The sequence below is a fragment of the Schistocerca serialis genome, chromosome 6, assembly GCF_023864345.2.
Source record: "Schistocerca serialis cubense isolate TAMUIC-IGC-003099 chromosome 6, iqSchSeri2.2, whole genome shotgun sequence".
NCBI classification, from domain to species: domain Eukaryota; kingdom Metazoa; phylum Arthropoda; class Insecta; order Orthoptera; family Acrididae; genus Schistocerca; species Schistocerca serialis.
Window position 1 is genome coordinate 548,055,821 of NC_064643.1, and position 26,791 is coordinate 548,082,611.

General features: G+C 45.7%; 1 protein-coding gene across 1 annotated transcript in view; it reads left to right on the plus strand.

Moving 5' to 3' along the window:
* LOC126484975 (aminopeptidase N-like) overlaps positions 1-26,791 on the plus strand; it is a 164,578-nt gene that overhangs the window by 33,861 nt on the left and 103,926 nt on the right. The window contains exons 4-6 of the mRNA XM_050108579.1: positions 5,705-5,891; positions 8,763-8,881; positions 17,575-17,758. Coding sequence (XP_049964536.1) covers positions 5,705-5,891; positions 8,763-8,881; positions 17,575-17,758 — 490 coding nt within the window. The remainder of the gene's footprint in view (positions 1-5,704; positions 5,892-8,762; positions 8,882-17,574; positions 17,759-26,791) is intronic.

The window sequence follows — 26,791 nt, forward strand, 5'->3', positions numbered from 1 at the left end:
TAATACAGCACTTAAATATGTGGACTTGTAATATTTATAAACGCAGCACAAAACACAACATCGTGTCCACGTTAACAAAGACAGTAGAAAATGCCAAAAAACTGCTAATGGCGCTGTGTACCACTTGTCCGTTCAGTGGATCCTGTTATCGGCTATTGGTTCCCAGGTGCACCACCCTCCAAGCACAGTACTCGCCCCTAGAAACTGAATGCCGTACGGGACATGCTACAGCCCTGTCTGACTGCCTTCTTAGTGGTACGTGGATTCCCTTGTTCGTACCACACTTACCCAACATATCTTAGATAATTATTATAAAGAATCCGCCTCGATTGAAAATAGAAACCGGATGTTGACCTAGGTTTCGGCGCGGGTAACTGTTTCTTCTTTGGAACACACTAAAACTACAAACTGCCTAAATAGGCATGTTGTTGTTGTTGTTGCTGTGGTCTTCAGTCCTGAGACTGGTTTGATGCAGCTCTCCATGCTACTCTATCCTGTGCAAGATTTTTCATCTCCCAGTACCTACTGCAACCTACATCCTTCTGAATCTGCTTAGTGTATTGATCTCTTGGTCTCCCTCTACGATTTTTACCCTCCACGCTGCCCTCCAATACTAAATTGGTGATCCCTTGATGCCTCAGAACATGTCCTACCAACCGATCCCTTCTTCTGGTCAAGTTGTGCCACAAACTTCTTCTCCCCAATCCTGTTCAATACTTCCTCATTAGTTATGTGATCTACCCATCTAATCTTCAGCATTCTTCTGTAGCACCACATTTCGAAAGCTTCTATTCTCTTCTTGTCCAAACTATTTATCGTCCATGTTTCACTTCTATACATGGCTACAGTCCATACAAATACTTTCAAAAATGACTTCCTGACACTTAAATCTATACTCGATGTTAACAAATTTCTCTTCTTCAGAAACGCTTTCCTTGCCATTGCCAGTCTACATTTTATATCCTCTCTACTTCGACCATCATCAGTTATTTTTCTCCCCAAATAGCAAAACTCCTTTACTACTTTAAGTGTCTCATTTCCTAATCTAATTCCCTCAGCATCACCAGACTTAATTAGACTACATTCCATTATCCTTGTTTTGCTTTTGTTGATGTTCATCTTATATCCTCCTTTCAAGACACTGTCCATTCCATTCAACTGCTCTTCCAAGTCCTTTGGTGTCTCTGACAGAATTACAATGTCATCGGCGAACCTCAAAGTTTTTATTTCTTCTCCATGAATTTTAATACCTACTCCGAATTTTTGTTTTGTTTCCTTTACTGCTTGCTCAATATACAGATTGAATAACATCGGGGAGAGGCTACAACCCTGTCTTACTCCCTTCCCAACCACTGCTTCTCTTTCATGCCCCTCGACTCTTATAACTGCCATCTGGTTTCTGTACAAATTGTAAATAGCCTTTCGCTCCCGGTATTTTACCCCTGCCACCTTTAGAATTTGAAATAGGCATGGCCCAACATTAATACAGAAAGCCCAGAAGGGTAAAAGACTCGCATGAAATGTAAAGTAAACGGTACGTGTGTAACGTGTCAACAGCTGTCCTTAGCTCAAACGTCAGAAGCGTGCTTTCTCACCCCAGCCAACGTTCGGTGGGCCGCGGGCTCTCAGGTAAACTTTGGCTGGGCTGAGGAGGCACGCTTCTGACGTTTGTGTTAAGTACAGCTATTGACATGGTACACACATACCGTTTACTTTACAGCTTATGCGAGTCTTTTGCTCTTCTGGGATTTCTGTGTTGATGATGGACCATGCCTCTTTAGGCAGTTTGTAGTTTTAGTGTGTTCCGAAGAAGGCATGGTTATCCGCACCGAAACCTAGGTCAACATCCGGTTTCTATTTGCGATCGAGGCGGATTCTTTATAATCATTAAATTATTCACTTATGCTGACGCGCTGCAATGTTAAAAGTTCATAAGAGAGGAAGCGGGATGGAATCATGGTTGGTAGTCACGTTTTATAATTAAGACAGTTTATTGACATTATGCCTTTTAAGGAATTTGACAATTACAAATTGTGGACGAGCCACTAGATAAAGCTTTGAGAATACAGTTAGAAACCCAACGTACTCAGTACTCAAATAAACAGTCCCTTAAGAGAAAGTTAAGAAAAACTTAATGTGCCAGGCATTTATAAAAACCTTAAGCATAGCAATTATCAATTACTTCACACAGCGACTTCATAAACTCGTTAAAACCAGTTATTACGTTAAGATGGCTACTCTTAAAATATTCTACACTAAAATACCCGTATAAACTTACTATTTCAATCCGTTAAAGAAGCACTTGTTAAAAGGTCGATTACAAATTTAACGTTGCCAGGCACTAATACCCCCCGCTTCATTTTCCCTTGTTAAGAAAACAGAATTACTGACAAACTTCAGAAAGTCAAACTCCCATACAGGATATCCCTCAAATTACATATAATGAAAACAGCTACCAATAAAGGGTGACTTAATGACATTTCAACACTAATCCGAAGCTAAGATCCAATTACATAACATAACACAACCACTTACATAAAAAACTACAACAGAAACACTGATGTTTAAAAATGAATGTTCACGTGCTCAGACTTTTTTAATAAAAGACTACTAGAAAGAGCTGCGCAAGTAACTCAGCAGATGCTATGCAATTTAAAAGTTAGCCAGTTACCAGTCGCTAATATTTAAGAAAACAGGTTCGTATAAGAACAGGTTACATACAATATATATAAATGTATCTACCAGCTTAACCCGCCTTGGCGGAAGAGAGATAAATACTAAACTTGGGAAGGCGCTATGTGAACAATTCCCAGCAGTGGCCAGTTTCTTAAACACTGCCAGTCCTCGACCTCGGATGGCATTTCACTCCCCGTCAAGGCGCTGGCACAGTCTTTCCAAAAACTCTGAAACATAGAAACACTCGGCAGAACTTTTGACTCGATATATGGGTAAACGTGTAAATGAACACGTTACGCTACTGACCAATTCGCAACTGCTACCTTAAGCATTTTAGGCATGGACAACAGTATTAATAGAGTGCAGGCTTTGAAAACTTCAAGATGAAATCATTTGATTACAAGTGTAAGTAGGCTGTTTAGGTATTTATGTCGGCAACGCCACGTAGCGCTCTGTATGAAAATCACTGACTGTGCTGTGTGCAGTCTGTGGCTGGTTGGACTCACTGTTGTAATATTCGCTTGTGTACTGTTGGGCAGTTGGATGTGAACAGCGCGTAGCGTTGCGCAGTTGGAGGTGAGCCGCCAACAGTGGTGGATGTGGGGAGACAGATACCAGAGTTTTGAGAACTGACGATCTGGACGTGTGTCCGCCAGAAAAAGGAAATATATATATATCTCACGACTTTTGAACATTATAAAGGTAATTACGTTGTTTGTTCTTTATCAAAATCTTTCATTTGCTAACTATGCCTATCAGTAGTCGGTGATTTCAGTAGTTAGAATCTTTTATTTAGCTGGCAGTATTGGCGCACTCTGTATTGCAGTAGTTCGAGTAACGAAGATTTTTGTGAGGTGAGTGATTAATGAAAGGTATAGGTTATTGTTAGTCAGGGCCATTCTTTTGTAGGGATTATTGGAAGTCAGATTGCGTTGCGCTAAAAATATTGTGTGTCAGTTTAGCGATGATCAGAATAAGAACAGAGAGAAATGTCTGAGTACGTTCAATTTTGCTCAGCTGTTTAATAATCAAATAACGTAAGAGGTTTTCCAGCACTGTCATTTTGAAATTTTTCTACGGGGACGTTACACAAGAAACACAGAGCACTAGTAAAACTTCTGAGAAAGCCATCAAATAATGGCCACCATTTAACTAGGCCAAATGAACTCCTCTACACCATCTTAAAGTTCGACTATGAAAGTCTGACAATAATAATAAAATTTAAATGCCCCACTGTGCGTCGGTCAACAAAACACAATTACGAGCACTTACTCATATCACGCACACAATACGAAGGAGCGGGTTCCACAGGTTCATCGACTCACTTCAGATTTTGTTCCCATCAAAGTCACAGAACTTGCATCTCCAAGCTGCCCATGTCGCCAAAACGCCCGATCAACTTCATTCCACCACATATAACGGTCATCACGCTCGTTCGGCAGCCGTAGACACTCGTCTCCCAGAGAATGTGACGATATCTCGAGGGTTACCCGTCGAAGGCTAACAACCAACGCGCTTCGCCAGCCAACCCGGGAGATAAAACACGCGAAAAGCGAAGCAAGCTTAGCTCCACCACAATCGACCTCAACGATGTTGTTGTTGTTGTGGTCTTCAGTCCTGAGACTGGTTTGATGCAGCTCTCCGTGCTACTCTATCCTTCTTCATCTCCCAGTACCTACTGCAGCCTACATCCTTCTGAATCTGCCTAGTGTATTCATCTCTTGGTCTCCCTCTAAGATTTTTACCCTCCACGCTGTCCTCCAATATTAAATTGGTGATCCCTTGATGCCTCAGAACATCTCCTACCAACCAGTCCCTTCTTCTGGTCAAGTTGTGCCACAAACTCCTCTTCTCCCCAATTCTATTCAATACCTCCTCATTAGTTATGTGATCTACCCATCTAATCTTCAGCATTCTTCTGTAGCACCACATTTCGAAAGCTTCTATTCTCTTCCTGTCCAAACTATTTATCGTCCATGTTTCACTTCCATTCATGGCTACACTCCATACAAATACTTTCAGAAATGACTTCTTGACACTTAAATCTATACTCGATGTTAACAAATTTCTCTTTTCCAGAAACGCTTTCTTGCCATTGCCAGTCTACATTTTATATCCTCTCTACTTCGACCATCATCAGTTATTTTGCTCCCCAAATAACGAAACTCCTTTACTACTTTAAGTGTCTCATTTCCAAATCTTATTCCCTCAGCACCACCCGATCTAATTCGACTACATCCATTATCCTCGTTTTGGTTTTGTTGATGTTGATCTTATGTCCTCCTTTCAAGATACGATCCATTCCGTTCAACTGCTCTTCCACGTCCTTGGCTGTCTCTGACAGATTTACGTCATCGGCGAACCTCAAAGTTTTTATTTCTTCACCATGGATTTTAATACAAACTCCGAATTTGTCTTTTGTTTCCTTTACCGCTTGCTTAATATACAGATTGAATAACATCAGGGAGAGGCTGCAACCCTGTCTCACTCCCTTCCCAACCACTGCTTCCCTTTCATGCCCCTCGACTCTTATAACTGCCATCTGGTTTCTGTACAAATTGTAAATAGCCTTTCGCTCTCTGTATTTAACCCCTGCCACCTTTAGAATTTGAAAGAAAGTATTCCAGTCAACATTGTCTAAGTCTACAAATGCTAGAAACGTAGGTTAGCCTTTCCTTAATCTTTCTTCTAAGATACGTCGTAATGTCAGTATTGCCTCACGTGTTCCAACATTTCTACGGAATCCAAACTGATCTTCCCCAAGGTCGACTTCTACCTGTTCTTCCATTCGTCTGTAAAGAATTCGCGGTAGTATTTTGCAGCCGTGACTTATTAAATTCATAGTTCGGTAATTTTCACATCTGTCAACACCTGCTTTCTTTGGGATTGGAATTATTATGTTCTTGTTGAAGTCTGCTTTTGTATAGCTTGTATATTTTATTTTCGTGTATTTGGCCACGATAACTCAAGGATCCCGGGGAGTGTGCGCCATAGTTCCGCGGCCTAGCTAACACGCGTTCTCCCACAGGTCGGACGGCAGCACGCAGTACACGTTCGCGCAGACGCCGAAGATGTCGACCTACCTGTTCGCCGTGCTTGTGTCCAAGTTCAACGCGACGACGTCGGCGAACGACGACTCGCACAACTTGTGGTCGCGGCCCAGCGCCACGGAGCAACGCAACTACGCCGCGTCCATCAGCCCCGCCCTACTCCAGGTACTCCCAGCAGTTCTCCACGTGACAGACCCCAGACACTGGAAGTGTCTTTTTATTACATCACAGCTCAAACGCACTAAGAGATGACCCTATAGCGTGAAGCGCAGCGGGCTAACTTGTGAGACAAATAAGTGAGTCAGTTTCCGCTTGTTGAATGACTGCTGATCTCGTGAACCGGTCACTCTGAGTGTGTTTTCTAAGTTGTGTTTCACAATAGTTTAGGCAAATGTTGGGCTGGTCCCCAATCTCTCTCTCTCTCTCAAGAAATACACTGCTGCTCGATACTAACTGCTGCTCATCAAAACGCTACACCATGAAGGTGTCGTGCAAAATACACTACTGGCCATTAAACTTGCTACACCAAGAAGAAATGCAGATGATAAACGGGTATTCATTGGACAAATAGATTGTACTAGAACTGACATGTGATTACATTTTCACGCAATTTAGGTGCATAGATCCTGAGAAATCAGTACCCAGAACAACCACCTCTGGCCGTAATAACGACCTTGATGCGCCTGGGCATTGAGTCAAACAGAGCTTGGATGGCGTGTACAGGTAAAGCTGCCCATGCAGCTTCTACACGATATCACAGTTCATCAAGAGTAGTGACTGGCGTATTGTGACGAGCCAGTTGCTCGGCCACCATTCACCAGACGTTTTCAGTTGGTGAGAGATCTGGAGAAAGTGATGGCCAGGGCAGCAGTCGAACATTTTCTGTATCCAGAAAGGCCCGTGAAGGACCTGCAACATGCGGTCGTGTATTATCCTGCTGAAATGTAGGGTTTCACAGGGATCGAATGAAGGGTAGAGCCACGGGTCGTAACATATCTGAAATGTAACGTCCACTGTTCAAACTGCCGTCAATGCAAACAATAGGTGACCGAGACGTGTAACCAATGGCACCTCATACCATCACGGCGGGTGAAACGCCAGTATGGCGATGACGAATACACGCTTCCAATGTGCGTTCACCGCGATGTCGCCAAATACGGATGCGACCATCAGGATTCTGTAAGCAGAACCTGGATTCATCCGAAAAAATGAGGTTATGCCATTCGAGCACCCAGGTTCGGCATTGAGGACACCATCACAGGCGCTCCTGTCTGTGACGCAGCATCAAGGGTAACCGCAGCCATGGTCTCCGAGCTGATAGTCCATGCTGCAGCTAACGTCGTCGAACTGTTCGTGCAGATGGTTGTTGTCTTGCAAACGTCCTCATCTGTTGACTCACGGATCGAGACGTGGCTGCACGATCCGTTACAGCCATGCGGATAAGATGCCTGTCATCTCGACTGCTAGTGATACGAGGCCGTTGGGATCCAGCACGGCGTTCCGTATTACCCTCCTGAACCCACCGATTCCATTTTCTGCTAACAGTCATTGGATCTCGACCAACGCGAGCAGCAATGTCGCGATACGATAAACCGCAATCGCGATAGGCTACAATCCGACCTTTATCAAAGTCGGAAACGTGATGGTACGAATTTTTCCTCCTTACACGAGGCATGACAACAACGTTTCACCAGGCAACGTCGGTCAACTGCTGTTTGTGTAGCAGAAATCGGTTGGAAACTTTCTTCATGTCAGCACGTTGTATGTGTCGCCACCGGCGCCAACCTTGTGTGAATGCTCTGAAAAGCTAATCATTTGCATATCACAGTATCTTCTTCCTGTCGATTAAATTTCGCGTCTGTAGCACGTCATCTTGGTGGTGTAGCAATTTTAATGGCCAGTAGTGTAGCATCTGTAACGTACGTGCGTTCCAAGCGTAGAGGGGTCGTTGTGTTTCTTTTGGCGGAAAACCAGAGTAGCGCAGGTATTCAAAGGCACTTGCATAATGTCTGCGTAGACCTGGCACTGAATAAAAGCAAGGTGCGCAGCTGGGCAAAGCGTCTGTGATTATCCCAACAAGGACCCGCAAATCTGTTCGGTCTCCCGCGTGCTGGTCGGCCGCACACAGCTGTGACGCCTGCAGTGCTGGAACGTGCGGACACTCTCACTCGAGGTGATCGACGGTTTTCAGTTAAATACCTCGCTGCACAACTGGGCGTCTCTGCTAGTAGTGCTGATACACTGGCCAAACAACTGGGGAATTCTTAATGTATGTACCCGCTGGGTTCCTCATCGCCAACAGAAGACCGTGAAAAGTAACGAAGAACCATCTCTGCCGAAACGTTACGAAGATGATCGTGACAATTTTATGTCGAACATAGGTTCATCGCCAGCAGACTGGTACCATGCATGCATTCAGGCCCTCCCAGTAAGATGGAGTAAGGCCATTGCAATGAACAATGGTTATATCGGAAAATAGTGTTTTGCAGCCAGAAGAGTGGGGAATAGTATGGTGCGTTGGAATACTGGATAAGACAACCTGCCGCGTCCGGCCATCCTGATTTAGGTTTTCCGTGATTTCCCTAAATCGCTCCAGGCAAATGCCGGGATGGTTCCTTTCAAAGGGCACGGCCGACTTTCTTCCCCGTCCTTCCCTAATCCGATGAGACCGATGACCTCGCTGTCTGGACTCCTTCCCCAAAACAACCCAACCCTAAGGCAACCTGCTTTCAAAGATCATTGCGTTGCATTACTTGTTGAACGCCCCTTGTATATCTACTAAAACTACATGGAAGTACATTGAATAAATGAGGAAGTATCAGACCACAAATATCAGGATACGGGAAACAGGTGATCATTCCAGGCAGCTTCCTCTGCTACAGATCGTTTCACGTGATCTGGAGCCATCTGAAATTACTATCGACTTCGACATATCCTGTGATCAATTTGAACGGTGAGCTCACTGCTTAGTCTCAGCAAAGGCTTTTCTGCAGTTGTCAGTGTCAGAGATTGATGTCTCTGTGTGTGTTTCCACAGGCTATGGAAAACTACACTGGCATCAATTACAACGAGTCTACTATTACCAAGATGGACCAGCTGTCCATCCCTGACTTCTCTGCCGGCGCCATGGAGAACTGGGGCCTCGTCACCTACAGGTAACTTCGCTGCAGCTGCATACATCACTGAATATCTGAATATATCGTGAAAAATGTAAATAAGTGCCGTACAGGGGTCCAAACGAGGGCCTACTGCTTATCGCGAGTTATTGTAGACCATCAAAGCAGGTCTGCCCCAAATTTCCAATATCACTAAAACTTCCCTCTCATTGCTCCGAACACTACAACCAGTTGTTCTGTCACAGGGTTTGCGGAAATACTCTGTCGTAAATGGAAATTGAAACTGCTCCAGTAGTTGACGTTCGTGGAGCCACGACAACTGGTTCGTTCACCGCCACCGCCTACCACCGTGGTGTAAATGTCCTGAAGATGGTCACATTCTGGTCGAAACCGGTTACCATTTCAACTTAACATTTTATTGCTATCGAGACTGTTTTTTATCCATTTTTAAGGAATTTCAACTAGACCGTCGATTTCCTACACGGGGACTACTTACCAACAGTAGATTGGAATTATTACAGTTTTGTAACAGGTAACCGTGGCAAGATATCCCGCAAAACAACAGCTAAATGCTCTGTTTGAGAACTGCTTCTAGGAAAGTTGCTCTAGTTCTAACGAGAGTAAAACTGATTTTAAAGTAGGAAGGTGTGTCTCATCTACTACCTAACGAAATCTGTAAAACTCTGTATTTATGTACTATCAGTTTTTGAAGGCTGCATATGCACAAGCAGATCACAAGAGTTATAAATGAGGCACTATTTGGCGAAAAACTAAACATTTTCTTCAAATAATATATGTTAACGTATCTGTTACCGAACTGTATTTCCCGAAACAGAAGTTGCTGTGTTGTCATGTGTTCTTCTCTTATTGGTCACGACGTGCAAATGTGGAGATTCTTTGAAGTATAAAAAACAGCAGACTGGAAAGTTATACACGCCTAACAAGGGCACCATGTAGACATGCAATGAGGGTCGTACAGTAAGTAATGCACCACTTTTTTTTTCTCAAAAAATATATATTGAATGATTGCTCTGATAAACATCTTATGTTATTTGATTTTCAAACAGCCGAGCAAAACTGCTCTGATAAACATCTTATGTTATTTGATTTTCAAACAGCCGAGCAAAACTGAACGTACTCAGACATTCACTAAAGTGACACACAATAATTTTTAGCGCAACGCAATCTGACTTTCAATAATCCCTACAATAGAATGGCCCTGACTAACAATAACCTATACCTTTCATGAATCACTTACCTCACAAAAATCTTCGTTACTCGAACTACTGCAATACAGAGAGCGCCACTACTGCCAGCAAAATAAAAGATTCAAACTGCTGAAGGCACTAACTAGTGATAGGCATAGTTAGCAAATGAAACATTTTGATAGAGAACAAACAATGTATTTACCTTAATAGTGTTCAAAAGTCATAATATATATATCAGTTCCTGACATCCAGTCTTACAAATTTACCTTCTATGATGGACACACGTCCAGATCATCCGCTCTCAAAACTCCGCCATTTCTCTCCCCACATCCACCACTGCTGGCGGCTCACCTCCAACTGCGCAACGCTACGCGCTGTTAACAGCCAACTGCCCAACACTACAATAGCCAACAATAATGCAAACCAGCCACCGACTGCACACAGCACAGCCCGTGATTTTAATACAGAGCGCTACGTGGCGTTACCAATAAAAAAAACCTATACGGCCTACTTACAATGTATTCCCAGCTGGTAAAAGCTGTTGTCCTGTAGGCGTAGCCATATTTTCACTGGATGACTGACACTCTCCTCATCTTCAAAGTGTGTCTCAAAACTCTCCAACAATTCAGATGAAATGGTCTTTCTTTGACTCTTGTGGTCGGTCTACTGTGAGCATTCGTGGAACCCATCGTGAGCAACTCTTTGAGTCTCCGAGAGGCTCTGTCATTGCAGAGGCACTTTCAATGCTGACCGACAACTGTGAGCCAATTGTCGAGTTGTGATGCTTTGGTCGGCACGAATAATGGCATCCGCACGATTCAGCATGTTTGGACCAGTGGCTGTGACAGGACGTACCGAGCAAAGCTGATCATGTAACTCTGTTTCTGCATCTGCTGAGGCTGTAACTTCCTTTAACCATTCGCCCAACTGTACTCCTTTCAACTACAGCATCGACACACACTGCACGCAAACGGTTATGGATGTTCGCCGACGTTTCTTTCCATAACAGCACGCTGCTTGTGACGTGAGTCGTATGTAGACGCCATTTGTACGCTGTACTACGGCTCTGCCATCTGCCAGAACGGTTCGAAACATCACCGGCGCAAAGAACAAACACAAATGTGAAGCACCAACAAGGACGTGTCTATGTATATGAATGGCTTTTTTAAAAAAAGGTGGGGCATTACTTATTGAATGGCCCTCGTAGGTGGATCCTTTCTGCAATAATCCAGTATCAAAAGCCGCAATAATCATATTGTCCGGATCCGTTCCAAAGGCTTTCGCCACGAGCTTACGCTCATCATCAGATATCTTATTTGATTTTTAGGTAGGCATGCGACAGCAAACGCCACATATAAAACCAGACATTTTTCGGAGCTCATACCTATTGGTAATAGAAAGGAGGACTAAGTGTTTTCGACAGCCCATGGGCTAGGGGCCATATGTATAAGCAGAGTAAGGTCCACCTTATTGGAATTATTCTGCAATGCAGGGTCAAAGTTCGAATACTACACACTTCTCTCAGCTTAGGCAAATGAAGCAAATCGGTTATTCTTTATGCTTTAAATGTGATCTACGCTGTGCCATAATGTGCTTAAGGGAGCACCATTTATCTCTTCGGCAGTTCCTGAGAAAACGCGAGAAAAGCATTTTTCACCATTTTTTTCGCAGTCAGCAGCGGGTACCCAAATACCTAAACGCAGGAAATTGCCTATATTTTAACGGTATGTTCTCTAGAAATTTATCTAGAAGTATCATCTTTTCGTTTTCAAAAATATTTATCCATTATCGAGAAACACCCAAAGAACTTAATTTTTTGGTGCCAAAACCGATCAGCGGATTCCAAGACGGCTGCCCACAGCAAATAGCTGAAATTTTTACGATACGTTCCTAAGATCTCACACGCGAATAACTTTGAAAAATTACTTGATATCTTTATCCGTTTACGAGATACAAATGTTAAAAATTATGCTACCTATTCATGTAAAATATGGACGTAAAATCCGGTGTGAGGTGGAAACGTAGTTTATAAACTAACGTAGTACGGAGAATTTTATTGTAAAGTGCTTCCATGATAATTAGAAGGGTGCTGTGAATCCCAGGTTGTAGTACTGAACCAAATGCAAAATTTTTGTGCATGTAAAATCCGGTCTGAGGTTTAAAATTAGCTTTGCCTTATTTCGATTTTACGTATGTAGAGCGTCAAAATTTTACTGACCCATAAAGTTCTTTTCATACGAGTGACTTGCTTCCCTGTTTCAGGAAAATAAGAGAACCAATGGGAAAATGCACCTATCGGAGCACAGGATGAATACCTTTTATTTGAAAGGCTGACTGAAAAGTGGGGTGCCTACTGCCTCATTCTACATCCTTCAACACATTTAAAGTTTTCGCAAATATTTTGGCATGAGAACATTTTCACGCTTTTTGATGCTGAGAAACAAGGAGACAGTAGCAGCGGGAAAGAGACGGAAAATTAATAAATACTGAGAGATAGTAGACTGTGGTTGTCGTACGGAAATTGTGGAACAGACAGAGACAGTGTGAGAGAAAGAGAGGACACAGTGGCATTATAGTTGAGAATGACAGAACAGTGCTAGGAAGAGAGTGAAGGAGACAGTGCAACTGGGAGAAGAATAAGGAGGAGAAAGTGCAAGTGGGTGAGAGCCAATGATAAATATAGTCAGAGTCTATGACAATGACAATGACAGTGAGGAAGAGAGTGAGAAGAGGGGGCAGCATTGGGAAGAAATGAAAGGGACAGCAGTAAGATAGAGAAAGAGGGAACTAGTGACATTGAGAGGAGGCTGTAGGAGTAGAACAGAACGAAGAAGACTGTAGCTATAGGAGGCTGTAGAGTAGAACAGAACGAAGAAGACTGTGGCTATGAGACAGGGGACAGTGACAGACAGTCACAAAGGGATAATGAATGAGGAAGTATGGGCAACTGGGAGTGGAGGGCAATGAGCGACTTACAGCGATGGACGGGTGTGTGTGAGTGAGTTACAGTTAGGGGAGCTTGCGGCAGCGAGAGGTTAGCTGAATGTTACAAAGAGTGCTTATATGTTCACATGTGCTGAAGAAGGTCTAATGAGGCAGCTGATACCCGACTTCTCAGTCTCAGTCTCTCAAAAAGGAGCAGATTCACCTTTTTTGTGCTCCGAAAGGAATATTTTTCCGCTAGCACAAGCTGAATCAAAACCCCGACAAAGTTCCCGAAGTTTTTCAGGAATATTTTCTGATTATTTCAGTATAAACGATCCGTTGACTCCGGTGATTAGTGCGTCACGGCGATGTCGACAAATACGGATGCGGCAGTCATGATGCTGTAAACAGAACCTGGATTCATCCGAAAAAATGACGTTTTGCCATTCGTGCACCCAGGTTCGGCGTTGAGTACACCATCGCAGGCGCTCCTGTCTGTCATGCAGCGTCAAGGGTAACTGCAGCCATGGTCTCCGAGCTGATATTCCATGCTGCTGCAAGCGTCGTCGAACTGTTCGTACAGATGGTTGTTGTCTTGCAAACGTCCCCATCTGTTGACTCAGGGATCGAGACGTGGCTGCACGATCCGTTACAGCCATGCTGATAAGATGCCTGTCATCTCGACTGCTACTCATACGAGGCCGTCGGGATCCAGCACGGCGTTCCATATTACCCTCCTTAACCCATCGATTCCATATTCTGCTAACAGTCATTGGATCTCGACCAACGCGAACAGCAATGTCGCGGTACGATAAACCGCAATCGCGATAGGCTACAATCCGACCTTTATCAAAGTCGGAAACGTAATGGTACGCATTTCTCCTCCTTACAGGAGGCATGACAACAACGTTTCACCAGGCAACGCCGGTCAACTGCTGTTTGTGTATGATAAATCGGTTGGAAACTTTCCTCATGTTGCCAGCGGCGTCAGCCTTGTATGAACGCTCTGAAAAGCTAATCATTTGCATATCACAGCATCTCCTTCCAGTCGGTTAAATTTCGCGTCTGTAGCACGTCATCTTCGTGGTGTAGCAATTTTAATGGCCAGTAGTGTATTTGCCAAAGAAAATAATTTTTTTACATACTAGGGGTTAGTCTTAACTTCTCTATTACTGCAGGCCATTTGTAGTTTTGCTGCGTTGTGTTTATAAACATGATAGTCGTTGTTATGATGCTATATGGAAGGCAGTGTCGCAGAAATTATACTGTGGTTACAGCGTACGCTTGGTGTTACAAACCAAGTCGGTCTGACCAGAAGGTCTTTCACTGGAAGATGAGTGAGGGGTGCAAGAGCTGACATTCACATCCCAGTCGCCGGTTTTTTTCCATCCCAGTATAGTATGTATGTGATATAGGCTTTTCTTAAGTCAGTGTGTTACTAGGTGTCAATGTGGACTTACTTCTTGACGAAAATCCTCGTACACAGTTATTATTGCGAGAAATATTTTACGTATTATGGCGGGCTTAAAGGACCTAATTATTTTTGTTCAAATTGTGGTAGAACTTTTCTGCCGTTTACGCCAGCTAAGCTTGATAATGATCATTGACCGAAACTAATAGCGAACTGTGAAAAACACAGGGTTGTTCTAAATGATGAACCCATTTTCAAAACTTCGTATTTGTTCTAGTACAAATCCAAAACCAACAATCTTTATACCAACGAAAAGAGGAAGTTTCAAAGACTTTTTTAATTTTTTAATATCAATTTAATAAATTTAATAATTTGTAAATAATTAATTTTTAGTAATTATTTAATAATTAGAAATGTGATAAATGTTATAAATGTTCAATGTAGCCACCGTGGGCTGCACGGTAAACATCGACGCGGTAGCCAAACTCGTCCCACACACGCGAAAGCGTATCTGCTGCTACTGACTGCACGGCAGCAGTGATCCGGTTCTGCAGATCGTTCAGAGTGGTTGGTAGAGGCCGGACGTAAGCAGCTTCCTTCACATAACCCCATAAGAAATAGTCACAGGGTGTGAGATCAGGAGATCTCGGTGGTCAGAAGTGCGGAGTCAGTTCCTCAAGTCCCCTGCCATCGATCCAGCGCTGAGAAAGGAAGTCATTCAAAAGTACATCCCGGTGCCAATGGGGCGGAACTCCATCCTGTTGGAAAATGAAGTCCTGGGAAACTTCCATAACTTGAGGCAACAGCCATTGTTCCAACACGTCCAGGTGCGTGATTCCCATCATAGTTCTTTCCCAAAGAGAAATGGTCCATAAACCTTTGTACAGGATACGACACAGAACAAGTAGATCTTCGATGAGTCTCTTTCGTGTTGCAATGGTGAATGTGGATTTTTCAAATCCCTTATGCGAACATTGTTTCTATTGAATTTTCCACTAAGGTGGAACAACGCTTCATCGCTAAAAATTACACACTTTAGAAATGCGTCATCCCCATCTTTGCTAGCAAAATCCGAGACGCTTCTCTTTGTCATTGGGGTTGAGAGCCAACACAGTTTGTAATCGGAAGGGCTTGTACAGCAAAAACCGTCTCAGAACTTTTCATACAGTTGGTTGGAGTATTCCAAGTTCTCGACTGGCTCTATTGGTAGACTTACTGGGACTGGACACAAAACTTTCTTGAATCCGTCGGACATCATCCTCTGACACACGCGATCGGCCTGTACTTTCTCCTTTGCACACACTCCCAGTGTGTTTAAATTGCTTAAACCAACGGCTAACGCTTTTGCGAGTTGGTGGTTGAATACCGAATTTGGTACGAAATGCCCCTGTACTGCAATTTGCGACTCACGTTTCGCGAACTCAAGAACGCAGAAAACCTTGTGCTCCACAGTTGCCATCTCACTCACAACTGACGGTCAAGTGGAATGACGGTCCTATCGCCGCACGAACTCTATCGGCCGCTTCTGAAACCATCACCGCCCCTCCGCCGCCGACCGCCAAAAACTTTGAAACGACCTCTTTTCATTGGTATAAACCTTGTTCATTTTGGGTTTGTACTTGAATAAATACGTATTTTTGAAAATGGATCCATCATTTAGAATAACCCTGTAAATGACAGCTGAAGGTTTCATCATGACTTTTAACAATAATACGAGGGTCACTCCAAAAGAAATGCAAGTTCTCAGTTCTAGGGGACTAATGACCTTAGAAGTTATCTCCCGTAGTGCTCAGAGCCATTTGAACCATGTGTCCTCTCAGCGGCAGGCCTCGCAGTGCACACGCTCCAGACGATGTGCAGAGAGTTAACGAATTGGTTCAAATGTGTGTGAAATCTTATGAGACTTAACTGCTAAGGTCATCAGTCCCTAAGCTACTTAACCTAAATTATCCTACGGACAAACACACACACCCATGCCCGAGGGAGGACTCCAACCTTCGCCGGGACCAGCCGCACAGTCCATGACTGCAGCGCCTTAGACCGTTGGGATAGGGGAAGGAAGTGTTTGCAGAATACTGAAAGTGTTGGCGTTAAAAAACGTTTGTGCCAGGTAGGTTCCCAGGATGTTGACAGTGCCTCACAAAGAAACAAGTAAAACTGTATACAGCGAAATTTTGGAACAGTACGAGAATGGTAGAGATGAATTTCTTGGAAGAATTGTGATAGGTGATGAAACATGGCTCCATCATTCACCAGAGACGAAGAGGCAATCAATGGAGTGGCATCATGCAAATTCACCCAAGAAAAAAAAAATCAAAACCACACCTTCTGCTGGAAAAGTGATCGCTACGGTGTTTTTCGATTCCGAAGGACTCTTGCTTGTGAACATCATGCCAAGTGGAACTACCCTAAATTCTGATGCGTATGTGGCGACACTGAAGAAACTTCAATCTCGACTGAGTCGTGTTCGACCACATCGGCAAAAGCAGGATGTTTTGCTGTTTCACGACAATGCACGGACACATGTCAGTCATAAACCATGGAAGCGATCACAAAACTCGGATGGACAACACTGAAACACCCGCCTTACAGCGGTTAAAGGCGCTGCAATCTGGAACCGCAAGACCGCTACGGTCGCAGGTTCGAATCCTGCCTCGGGCATGGATGTTTGTGATGTCCTTAGGTTAGTTAGGTTTAACTAGTTCTACGTTCTAGGGGACTAATGACCTCAGCAGTTGAGTCCCATAGTGCTCAGAGCCATTTGAACCATTTTTTGAACCCGCCTTACAGTCCTGACCTGGCTCCATGTGACTATCATCTCTTTGGTAAACTGAAAGACTCTCTTCGTGGAACAAGGTTTGAAGATGATGACTCCCTTGTGCACGCTGCCAAACAGTGGCTCCAATGGGTTGGTCCAGAATTTTGCCATGTGGGTATACAGGCGCTGGTCCCAAGGTGGCGTAAGGCAGTTGAGAGGGATGGAAATTATGTGGAGAAATGAAAATATTGTTCCTAAAAGATGTATCTTAAAACTTTCAAACATGTAGAATAAAAAATGGATTTTTTTAAAAAATAGTATGCATTTCTTTTGGAGTATATCCACTTTAGCGCCTCGCGAAAGCCCGAAGGGGTCTAGTGCTCTCCTGGCTTGGTGCTGTAAAAACCAGAACTTGACTTGTGTATTGCAGGGAGCGCCGCATTCTGGTGGATGAGCGAGAGACGCCCACGTCGTACCGGAAGAGTGTGGCGAACGTCATCTCTCACGAGTACGCGCACCAGTGGTTCGGCGACCTGGTGGGGCCTTCCTGGTGGAGCGTACTCTGGCTCAACGAGGGCTTCGCCACCTTCTTCGAGTACTTCAACACGCACGCCGTGAGTTCCTCTCGTCTGATATTCCAACAAGTTTCACGCTCCCACCAATACCTATTTCATAGAGGCTGAAAGTATTCTGAACGAACACATATTATACAGGGCTATTCACTAATAATGTGGCTCGCTGGTTCATTGGTGAGGTGCTAGACTGCTAATCAAAAGATCTCGTATTCAGTCCCTGGTTAGTCCTATGATTTTGATCTGTCATGTATCACTTCTTGCGCTTCTGGCAATGTCTGATGATGTGAAAAACGGCGAGTTGCGCAGTAGTTCGGAATCCAGCTTAAACTGTAGCTCCCCCTGTAACTTGCTCGGTGTTCAAAGGCTGGAGGAAGACAACGGCACACCACCTTCAGCCGGACCGTGCCTAGGAAAGCACTGTGATGTTTAAAACAGTCTAAAGATTAATGACTGCTTTATTTTTATTCTTCAGTACCTCCGAGGCTTCAAAACACAGCTGTGCAAAACCTACAAGAACTACAGAAAATAGACACCAGTCACTGGTTAGAGAACATGCTCTACATGTGCACCGTTTCTGACGCAACGAACGTAAATATGGGCGTAAAAGTACGTGCGTGCAGTTCATTGAAGCTGCTGCGAAGCGATAATAGTCTGACTCACCATTAAAAAGTTTAGTTGTAAGGAAAGGATACACTCAGGTGACAAAATTCTTGGGACAGCGATATGCACGTGTACAGATGGCGGTAGTATCGGGTACACAAGGTATAAAAGCGTAGCGCACTGGCGAAGGTGTCATTTGTACTCAGGTGATTCATGTGAAAAGCTCCCCGACGTGATTGTGGCCGCACGATGGGAATCAACAAATTTTGAACACGGAATGGCAGTTGGAACTAGAATCACGAGACGTACATTCCATTTCGCAAATGTCAAGAGTATGCTGAGAATACCACAATTTCAGGCATTACCTATCACCACGATCAGTGCCGTAGCCGGCGAATTCAGTTAAGGGGCTCCGGAAAGCCCTATACTTGCAGTGTTGCAGCGACGCACGGATGCACGCCAAGACCGTAGGATCCTACGCAGTGCCGTAGGGGACACTGTTGCTCCTGGGGTATCGGCGAGGACCATTCGCAACCGTCTCCATGAAGCTGGGCTACGGTCCCGCACACCGTTAGGCCGTCTTCCGCTCACGCCCCAACATCGTGCAGCCCGCCTCCAGTGATGTCGCGACAGGCGTGAATGGAGGGACGAATGGAGACGTGTCGTCTTCAGCGATGAGAGTCGCTTCTGCCTTGGTGCCAATGATGGTCGTATGCGTGTTTGGCGCCGAGCAGGTGAGCGCCACAATCAGGACTGCATACGACCGAGGCACACAGGGCCAACACCCGGCATCATGGTGTGGGGAGCGATCTCCTACACTGGCCGTACACCACTGGTGATCGTCGAGGGGACACTGAATAGTGCACGGTACATCCAAACCGTCATCGAACCCATCGTTCTACCATTCCTAGACCGGCAAGGGAACTTGCTGTTCCAACAGGACAATGCACGTCCGCATGTATCCCGTGCCATCCAACGTGCTCTAGAAGGTGTAAGTCAACTACCCTGGCCAGCAAGATCTCCGGATCTGTCCCCCATTGAGCATGTTTGGGACTGGATGAAGCGTCGTCTCACGCGGTCTGCACGTCCAGCACGAACGCAGGTCCAACTGAGGCGCCAGGTGGAAATGGCATGGCAAGCCGTTCCACAGGACTACATCCAGCATCCCTACGATCGTCTCCATGGGAGAATAGCAGCCTGCATTGCTGCGAAAGGTGGATATACACTGTACTAGTGCCGACATTGTGCATGCTCTGTTGCCTGTGTCTATGTGCCTGTGGTTCTGTCAGTGTGATCATGTGATGTATCTGACCCCAGGAATGTGTCAATAAAGTTTCACCTTCCTGGGACAATGAATTCACGGTGTTCTTATTTCAATTTCCAGGAGTGTATATTTGGAAGATCCTTAGAAAACATGTAATTAGTATGAGAAAATAAAAGTTTTGGGAATCGAGCGACAAAGATTGGACTAACTTTTTAGTGCATTCCAGGTCCATAGGATGGATTATCTTCATCCTCTGCAAACTCCTCCTCCAGCTTCCTCTTGTTCCTCCTCCTGTTTACTCTTGCTTGTATTTGTAGACTCTTTACAGCCCTGTCTGCAGCCCGAAGGCGTTCCTTGTCGAAAGCAAGCATCGCTCGTTGTTGTGTTCGTAGATTTTGCTACCATTTTCTTCAGTTGCAGTTACTGCAACACTGTTCCAAAAGGTGGTCATGTATGAACACTTATCACATTTCAGTTGTATTTCACTAGCAAGTCCTACGTGCTTTATTATGAAGAGTTCCAGACCAACTTCACTACAATGAATACATCTTACACAGTTTGAAAAAATTCCTTTGAGAACCGACATATCAAATATTTCATTCACATCCGATTCGCCCATAAAACATTCATAGTTTTCACTCATTGAACCAAGCTTCTTCTGTGAAGTATTTTCTTTCCCACTTTGACTGCTATGGGCAGGTGTACTTGAGAGGTTAGGTTCACTCACTTGGTTATCGTCTTTATTGTTTACAGTAATAACACATACCTTTGGCTTTCCAACATTTCTCCTTTTCTTAAAAGCCTTCAGAGGATTTCTAATAACTTTACTTTTATTCATTATTATACTTCAACAAAACAGAGACTCAAGAAACAGATTTAATTACGAATATTTTCGAGATAATGACAGAGTAAATAAATATGAAACAATCGACAATCACACCAGCGATATATATTGAACCATCACAGGTTAGCCACAACATACTTTATCTCACATCACTAAAATGTACCTGATGAACACGGACGTTAATAATAACACCATTTGACAGCAGTTTAACAGAGCCACAGTGGGTCACGCCCATGTAGAACACATTTCGAAAAAAATTTAAAAATAGTTGTAGTCTTCGGAATTGAATAAATTATATATCTATTAAAAGGTAATAGTCTGCAGATTCAGAAAACGCAAAAAAAGTAAAAATTGAACTTTTCATGATTTTGAGCCTTTCCGGAGCCCCTTAACGATCGAGAGCAGTAGCGTGGACCCTAGACGACTGGAAGGCCATGGGCTGGTATGGTATGTCACGATTTCAGTTCCTAAGAGCTCACGGTAGGGTTACAGCGTCGCGCCGACACCACGAAGCCATGGACGCTGTGCGAGTTGGTGGTGGCTCCATAGTGGCGTGGACTGTGTTTACATGAAGTGGACTGGATCCTCTAAACCAACCATTGGCTGTGAATAATTATGTTCGGCAGCTTGGAGACTATTTGCAGCTATTTATGAACTCCACATTCCCATGTAGACGTAGGAGAATGTCTCCCATAGCATAAGACTGCTCTCACCAGCGTGCATCCGTGGCGCGCTGCACATTTCGAGTTGCCGTTCACCTCGACGACGGCGTTTGTGGGGACGACCATCGACCTAGTGTATCAAAAATGAGATTCACCCGAAGAGCCGACACGTTTCCATTGATCGAGGGAACGAATCCCGATAGCCCGTGTCTACTGCAATCGTACACTACTGCCCATTAAAATTGCTACAGGCAAATTGGGTGCATAGATCCTGAGCAATCAGTACCCATAAAAACGGACTTGATACGCCTTGGCATTGAGTCAAACAGAGCTTCGATGGCGTGTACAGGTACAGCTGCCCATGCAGGTTCAATACGATACCACAGTTCATCAACAGCATTGACTGGCGTATTGTGACGAGTCTGCTGAAATGTAGGGTTTAGCAGGAATCGAATGAAGGGTAGAGCTACAGGTCGTAACACATCTGAAATGTATCGTCCACTGTTCAAAGTGCCGTCAGTGCGAACAAGACGTGACTGAGACGTGTAACCAATGGCACCCCATACCATCACGCCGGGTGATACGCCAGTATGGCGATGACGAATACGTGGCAGCACGATCCGTTACAGCCATGTGGATAAGATGCCTGTCATCTTGACTGCTAGGGATACGAAGCCATAGGCATCCAGCACGGCGTTCCGTATTACCCTCCTTAACCCACAGATTCCATATTCTGCTAACAGTCATTGGATCTCGACCAACACGAGCAGCAATGTCGCGATACGATAAACCGCAATCGCGATAGGCTACAATCCGACCTTTATCAAAGTCGGAAACGTGATGTTACGCATTTCTCCCCCTTACACGGTTAAATTTCGCGTCTGTAGCACGTCATCTTGTGGTGTAGCAATTTTTATGGCTAATAGTGGTAAATGACGATGTCGTTAGGTCAACTTGTGAACACATAGGGGTGGTCTGCTGAGGATCTCGACGTTCAAAACTGAACGATGGGCGATGTGTTCCGAAAAACACTCGTTCGTGCACCATCACTGTGCTCTTTCGGCGGCCGGCCGGAGTGGCCATGCGGTTCTAGACGCTACAGTCTGGAACCGCGAGACCGCTACGGTCGCAGGTTATAATCCTGCCTCGGGCATGGATGTGTGTGATGTTAGGTTTAAGTAGTTCTATGTTCTAGGGGACTGATGAACTGATGACCTAAGCAGTTGAGTGCCATAGTGCTCAGAGCGTTTTTTTTTTTTTTTTTTTTTTTGCTCTTTCGGCGGATATGCCATAGAGCAGACAAGCCTCCGAACCCCAAGTTCTGTGAAGAGTCGTGGACGTCCAACCATTTAGCGCCTAGTAGTAGTGTCACTGTCCTTCTACCTCTTCCAGTAGACGCTCGAGACAGTAGCACGTGAACATTCGACCAACTTTGCTATTTTCGAGATATTCGTTCGCAGTCCCTGCTTAATAATAACCTACCGTTTGTCAGCGTCGATTATCTCAATGGATTTCACCTTTTGCAGCCCATATCTAAACTAAGGTGAACCCCGTCGCCGTCTGCTCCTCTTATATACACTCCTGGAAATGGAAAAAAGAACACATTGACACACCGGTGTGTCAGACCCACCATACTTGCTCCGGACACTGCGAGAGGGCTGTACAAGCAATGATCACACGCACGGCACAGCGGACACACCAGGAACCGCGGTGTTGGCCGTCGAATGGCGCTAGCTGCGCAGCATTTGTGCACCGCCGCCGTCAGTGTCAGCCAGTTTGCCGTGGCATACGGAGCTCCATCGCAGTCTTTAACACTGGTAGCATGCCGCGACAGCGTGGACGTGAACCGTATGTGCAGTTGACGGACTTTGAGCGAGGGCGTATAGTGGGCATGCGGGAGGCCGGGTGGACGTACCGCCGAATTGCTCAACACGTGGGGCGTGAGATCTCCACAATACATCGATGTTGTCGCCAGTGGTCGGCGGAAGGTGCACGTGCCCGTCGACCTGGGACCGGACAGCAGCGACGCACGGATGCACGCCAAGACCGTAGGATCCTACGCAGTGCCGTAGGGGACCGCACCGCCACTTCCCAGCAAATTAGGGACACTGTTGCTCCTGGGGTATCGGCGAGGACCATTCGCAACCGTCTCCATGAAGCTGGGCTACGGTCCCGCACACCGTTAGGCCGTCTTCCGCTCACGCCCCAACATCGTGCAGCCCGCCTCCAGTGGTGTCGCGACAGGCGTGAATGGAGGGACGAATGGAGACGTGTCGTCTTCAGCGATGAGAGTCGCTTCTGCCTTGGTGCCAATGATGGTCGTATGCGTGTTTGGCGCCGTGCAGGTGAGCGCCACAATCAGGACTGCATACGACCGAGGCACACAGGGCCAACACCTGGCAACATGGTGTGGGGAGCGATCTCCTACACTGGCCGTACACCACTGGTGATCGTCGAGGGGACACTGAATAGTGCGCGGTACATCCAAACCGTCATCGAACCCATCGTTCTACCATTCCTAGACCGGCAAGGGAACTTGCTGTTCCAACAGGACAATGCACGTCCGCATGTACCCCGTGCCACCCAACGTGCTCTAGAAGGTGTAAGTCAACTACCCTGGCCAGCAAGATCTCCGGATCTGTCCCCCATTGCGCATGTTTGGGACTGGATGAAGCGTCGTCTCACGCGGTCTGCACGTCCAGCACGAACGCTGGTCCAACTGAGGCGCCAGGTGGAAATGGCATGGCAAGCCGTTCCACAGGACTATATCCAGCATCTCTACGATCGTCTCCATGGGAGAATAGCAGCCTGCATTGCTGCGAAAGGTGGATATATACTGTACTAGTGCCGACATTGTGCATGCTCTGTTGCCTGTGTCTATGTGCCTGTGGTTCTGTCAGTGTGATCATGTGATGTATCTGACCCCAGGAATGTGTCAATAAAGTTTCCCCTTCCTGGGACAATGAATTCACGGTGTTCTTATTTCAATTTCCAGGAGTGTACTTCTGTTAGCGTGTCACATGCCCGCAACGTCACCAAGTTTCATCCAACGTTGCGGTGGGCAGTGGTTATAGTATTTTGGCGTATCAGTGTATGGGAGAGATCAGTTCGTGCACAGAATCCTGCACTGAAACACTTTTGCAACTGTGGACGGCTATAGAGGCAGCATGGCACCTGGAGGACACTTCCAACTACTTGTTGAGCCCATGTCACGCCGAGTTGCTGCACTACGCCGGGAAAAAAGAAGTCCGACACGATATTATGAGGTATCCCAAGATTTTTGTCATCTCAGTGTACTTTAATCTCGGTGGTATGCGAACAAATGGTTCAAATGGCTCTGAGCACTATGGGACTTAACTTCTGAGGTCATTAGTCCCCTAGAACTGAGAACTACTTAAACCTAACTAACCTAAGGACATCCTGCCCCAAGCAGGATTCGAACCTGCGACCATAGCGGTCGCGCGGCTCCAGACTGTAGCGCCTAGAACCGCTCAGCCACTTCGGCCGGCGGCATGCCAACGGTTTACAAACTTAGCCGTTTCGAAAATGCTTCCAAACTTGGTCCGAATCCCAATGTTTGTGCCCTTTAGGAGGTGAGATAAATCGCCCCATTTCCATATTACGACAACGACTACACTGTCTCCCGCGTCCCCCAGACACGCTTTATGTAATGCTGCGACCTGCCGTCTGTGAATGGCTGTTGCATGTTGACGTAGAACTTAGGCGGTGGTCGCATTAAGTGACTGGACCGTGTAAGATGCGTGAACTACGTCATATGTTGTGTGATCACTGTAGGGGGCACGGACATGCAGTGTACTCGTCTGAGACAGCACTATCAGCAAGTGAAAGAGTCTGAGAGGGGCTCATTACGGGTCTCCATTCGGCAGGCTGGTCAAAACGTACAATATCCAAACTTTTGGGGTATTCGGATGTGACAGTAGTCCGATGTTGGTCTGCACGAGAGGGCAGGCATACTCCTCGTCAAGGTTCCGGTCGACCACGTCTGATCACCACAAGGGCGTGTCGCCGCATTGAGCACCAAGTACATCGTACCTCTTTCACATCTGCACCTGCCACAGGAAGGAAGGAAAGAAGGAAGGAAGATTAGAGTGTAACGCCCCGTCGGCAGCGCGGTCATTAGAGACGGAGCACAAGTTCAGACTAAGAAAGGATGGGGAAGAGAAATCAGCTGTGCCCTTATCGAAGGAAGCTCCCAGGCGGATGGTAGCAAATATTTAGAGAAATCACGGAAGATGCAAATCTGGATGGCCAGGCAGGGGTTTGTACTGCAGTCAACCGCATGAGTGTCCAGTCTGCTAACCACTGACCCATATCGTTTGGTCCTGCCAGCTGGCAACGAGTACTGAACCCTCTGCAACATAATGTGCCATCTTGCACCATCGGTCAGAGACCAGCAGTAGCTGGATCAGGAGGCCAACGTCCCATCTGTGGGCTGCCGTTAACACCACAAGCGCCTGCGTTTGGTCGGGAGACATAGACTGCTGATGAATGGCTTCCCGTTGTGCTCAGAATCGCGGTTCTGCACTATAGTGGAGGACCAGCACTTGTGAGTATGGCGGCGACCTGCAGGAGGTCCCATTCACCAAATGTTTTGGAGAGGCGCAGTGGTGTTATTCCTGCCGTCATGGAGTGGATAGCCATTGGGTATCATTTCAGGTCCCGAATGGTAATGATTGAGGAAACTTTGACTTATCTCTCGCGCGGCAGTATCGTCGCGCCATCTTCCAACAGGATAATGCCCATACAGATATGGAAAGCGACTGTATGAGCCGCATGCGTGATATTCATGTGCTTCTGTGGTCAGCAAGAACCCCTAGATCTGTCCCAAATAGAACATGTGTGGTACTAGATCGGACGTCAATTCTATCCCAGAACGAGTATACAAGATACACTATGTGAACAAAACTATCCGACACCTCCAAAAGCATATGTTTTTCAGATTAGGTGCACTGAGCTGCCACCTGCTGCCAGATACTCCATATCAGCGACTTCATTAGTCACTAGACATCGTGAGAGAGCACAATGGGTCGCTCTGTGGAATTCACGGACTTCGAATGTTGTCAGGTGATTCGGTTTCATTTGTGTCACAAGTCTGCAGGCGAGATTCCCACACTCCTAAATTTCCTTTGGTCCACTGCTTCCGCTGTGATAGTGAAGAGGAAACGTTAATGGGCAAATAGAGAACAAAAGCCTACCGGCGGATCTCGTCTGTTGACTGACAGGGACCACCGACACTTGAAGAGGGTCGTAATCTGTAATAGACAGACATCCATACAGACCATCACACAGGAATTCCAAACTGCATCAGTATCCGCTGCAAGTACTATGACAGGTAGGCGGGAGGTGAGAAAACTTGGATTTCATGATCGAGCGCTGATCATGAGCCACACATCACGCTGGTAAATCTAAAACGACGCCTCGCTTGGTGTAAGGAGCGTAAACATTGGACGATTGAACAATGGAAAAACGTTGTGTGGAGTGAAGAATCACGGTACACAATGTGGAGATCCGATCCCAGGGTGTGGGTATGGCGAATGCCCAGTGAACGTCATCTGCCAGCGTGTGTAGCACCAGCAGTAAAATTCGGAGGTGGTGGTATTATGGTATGGTCGTGTTTTTCATGGAGGGGGCTTGCACCCCTTGTTGTTTTGCGTGTCACTTTCACAGCACATGCCTACATT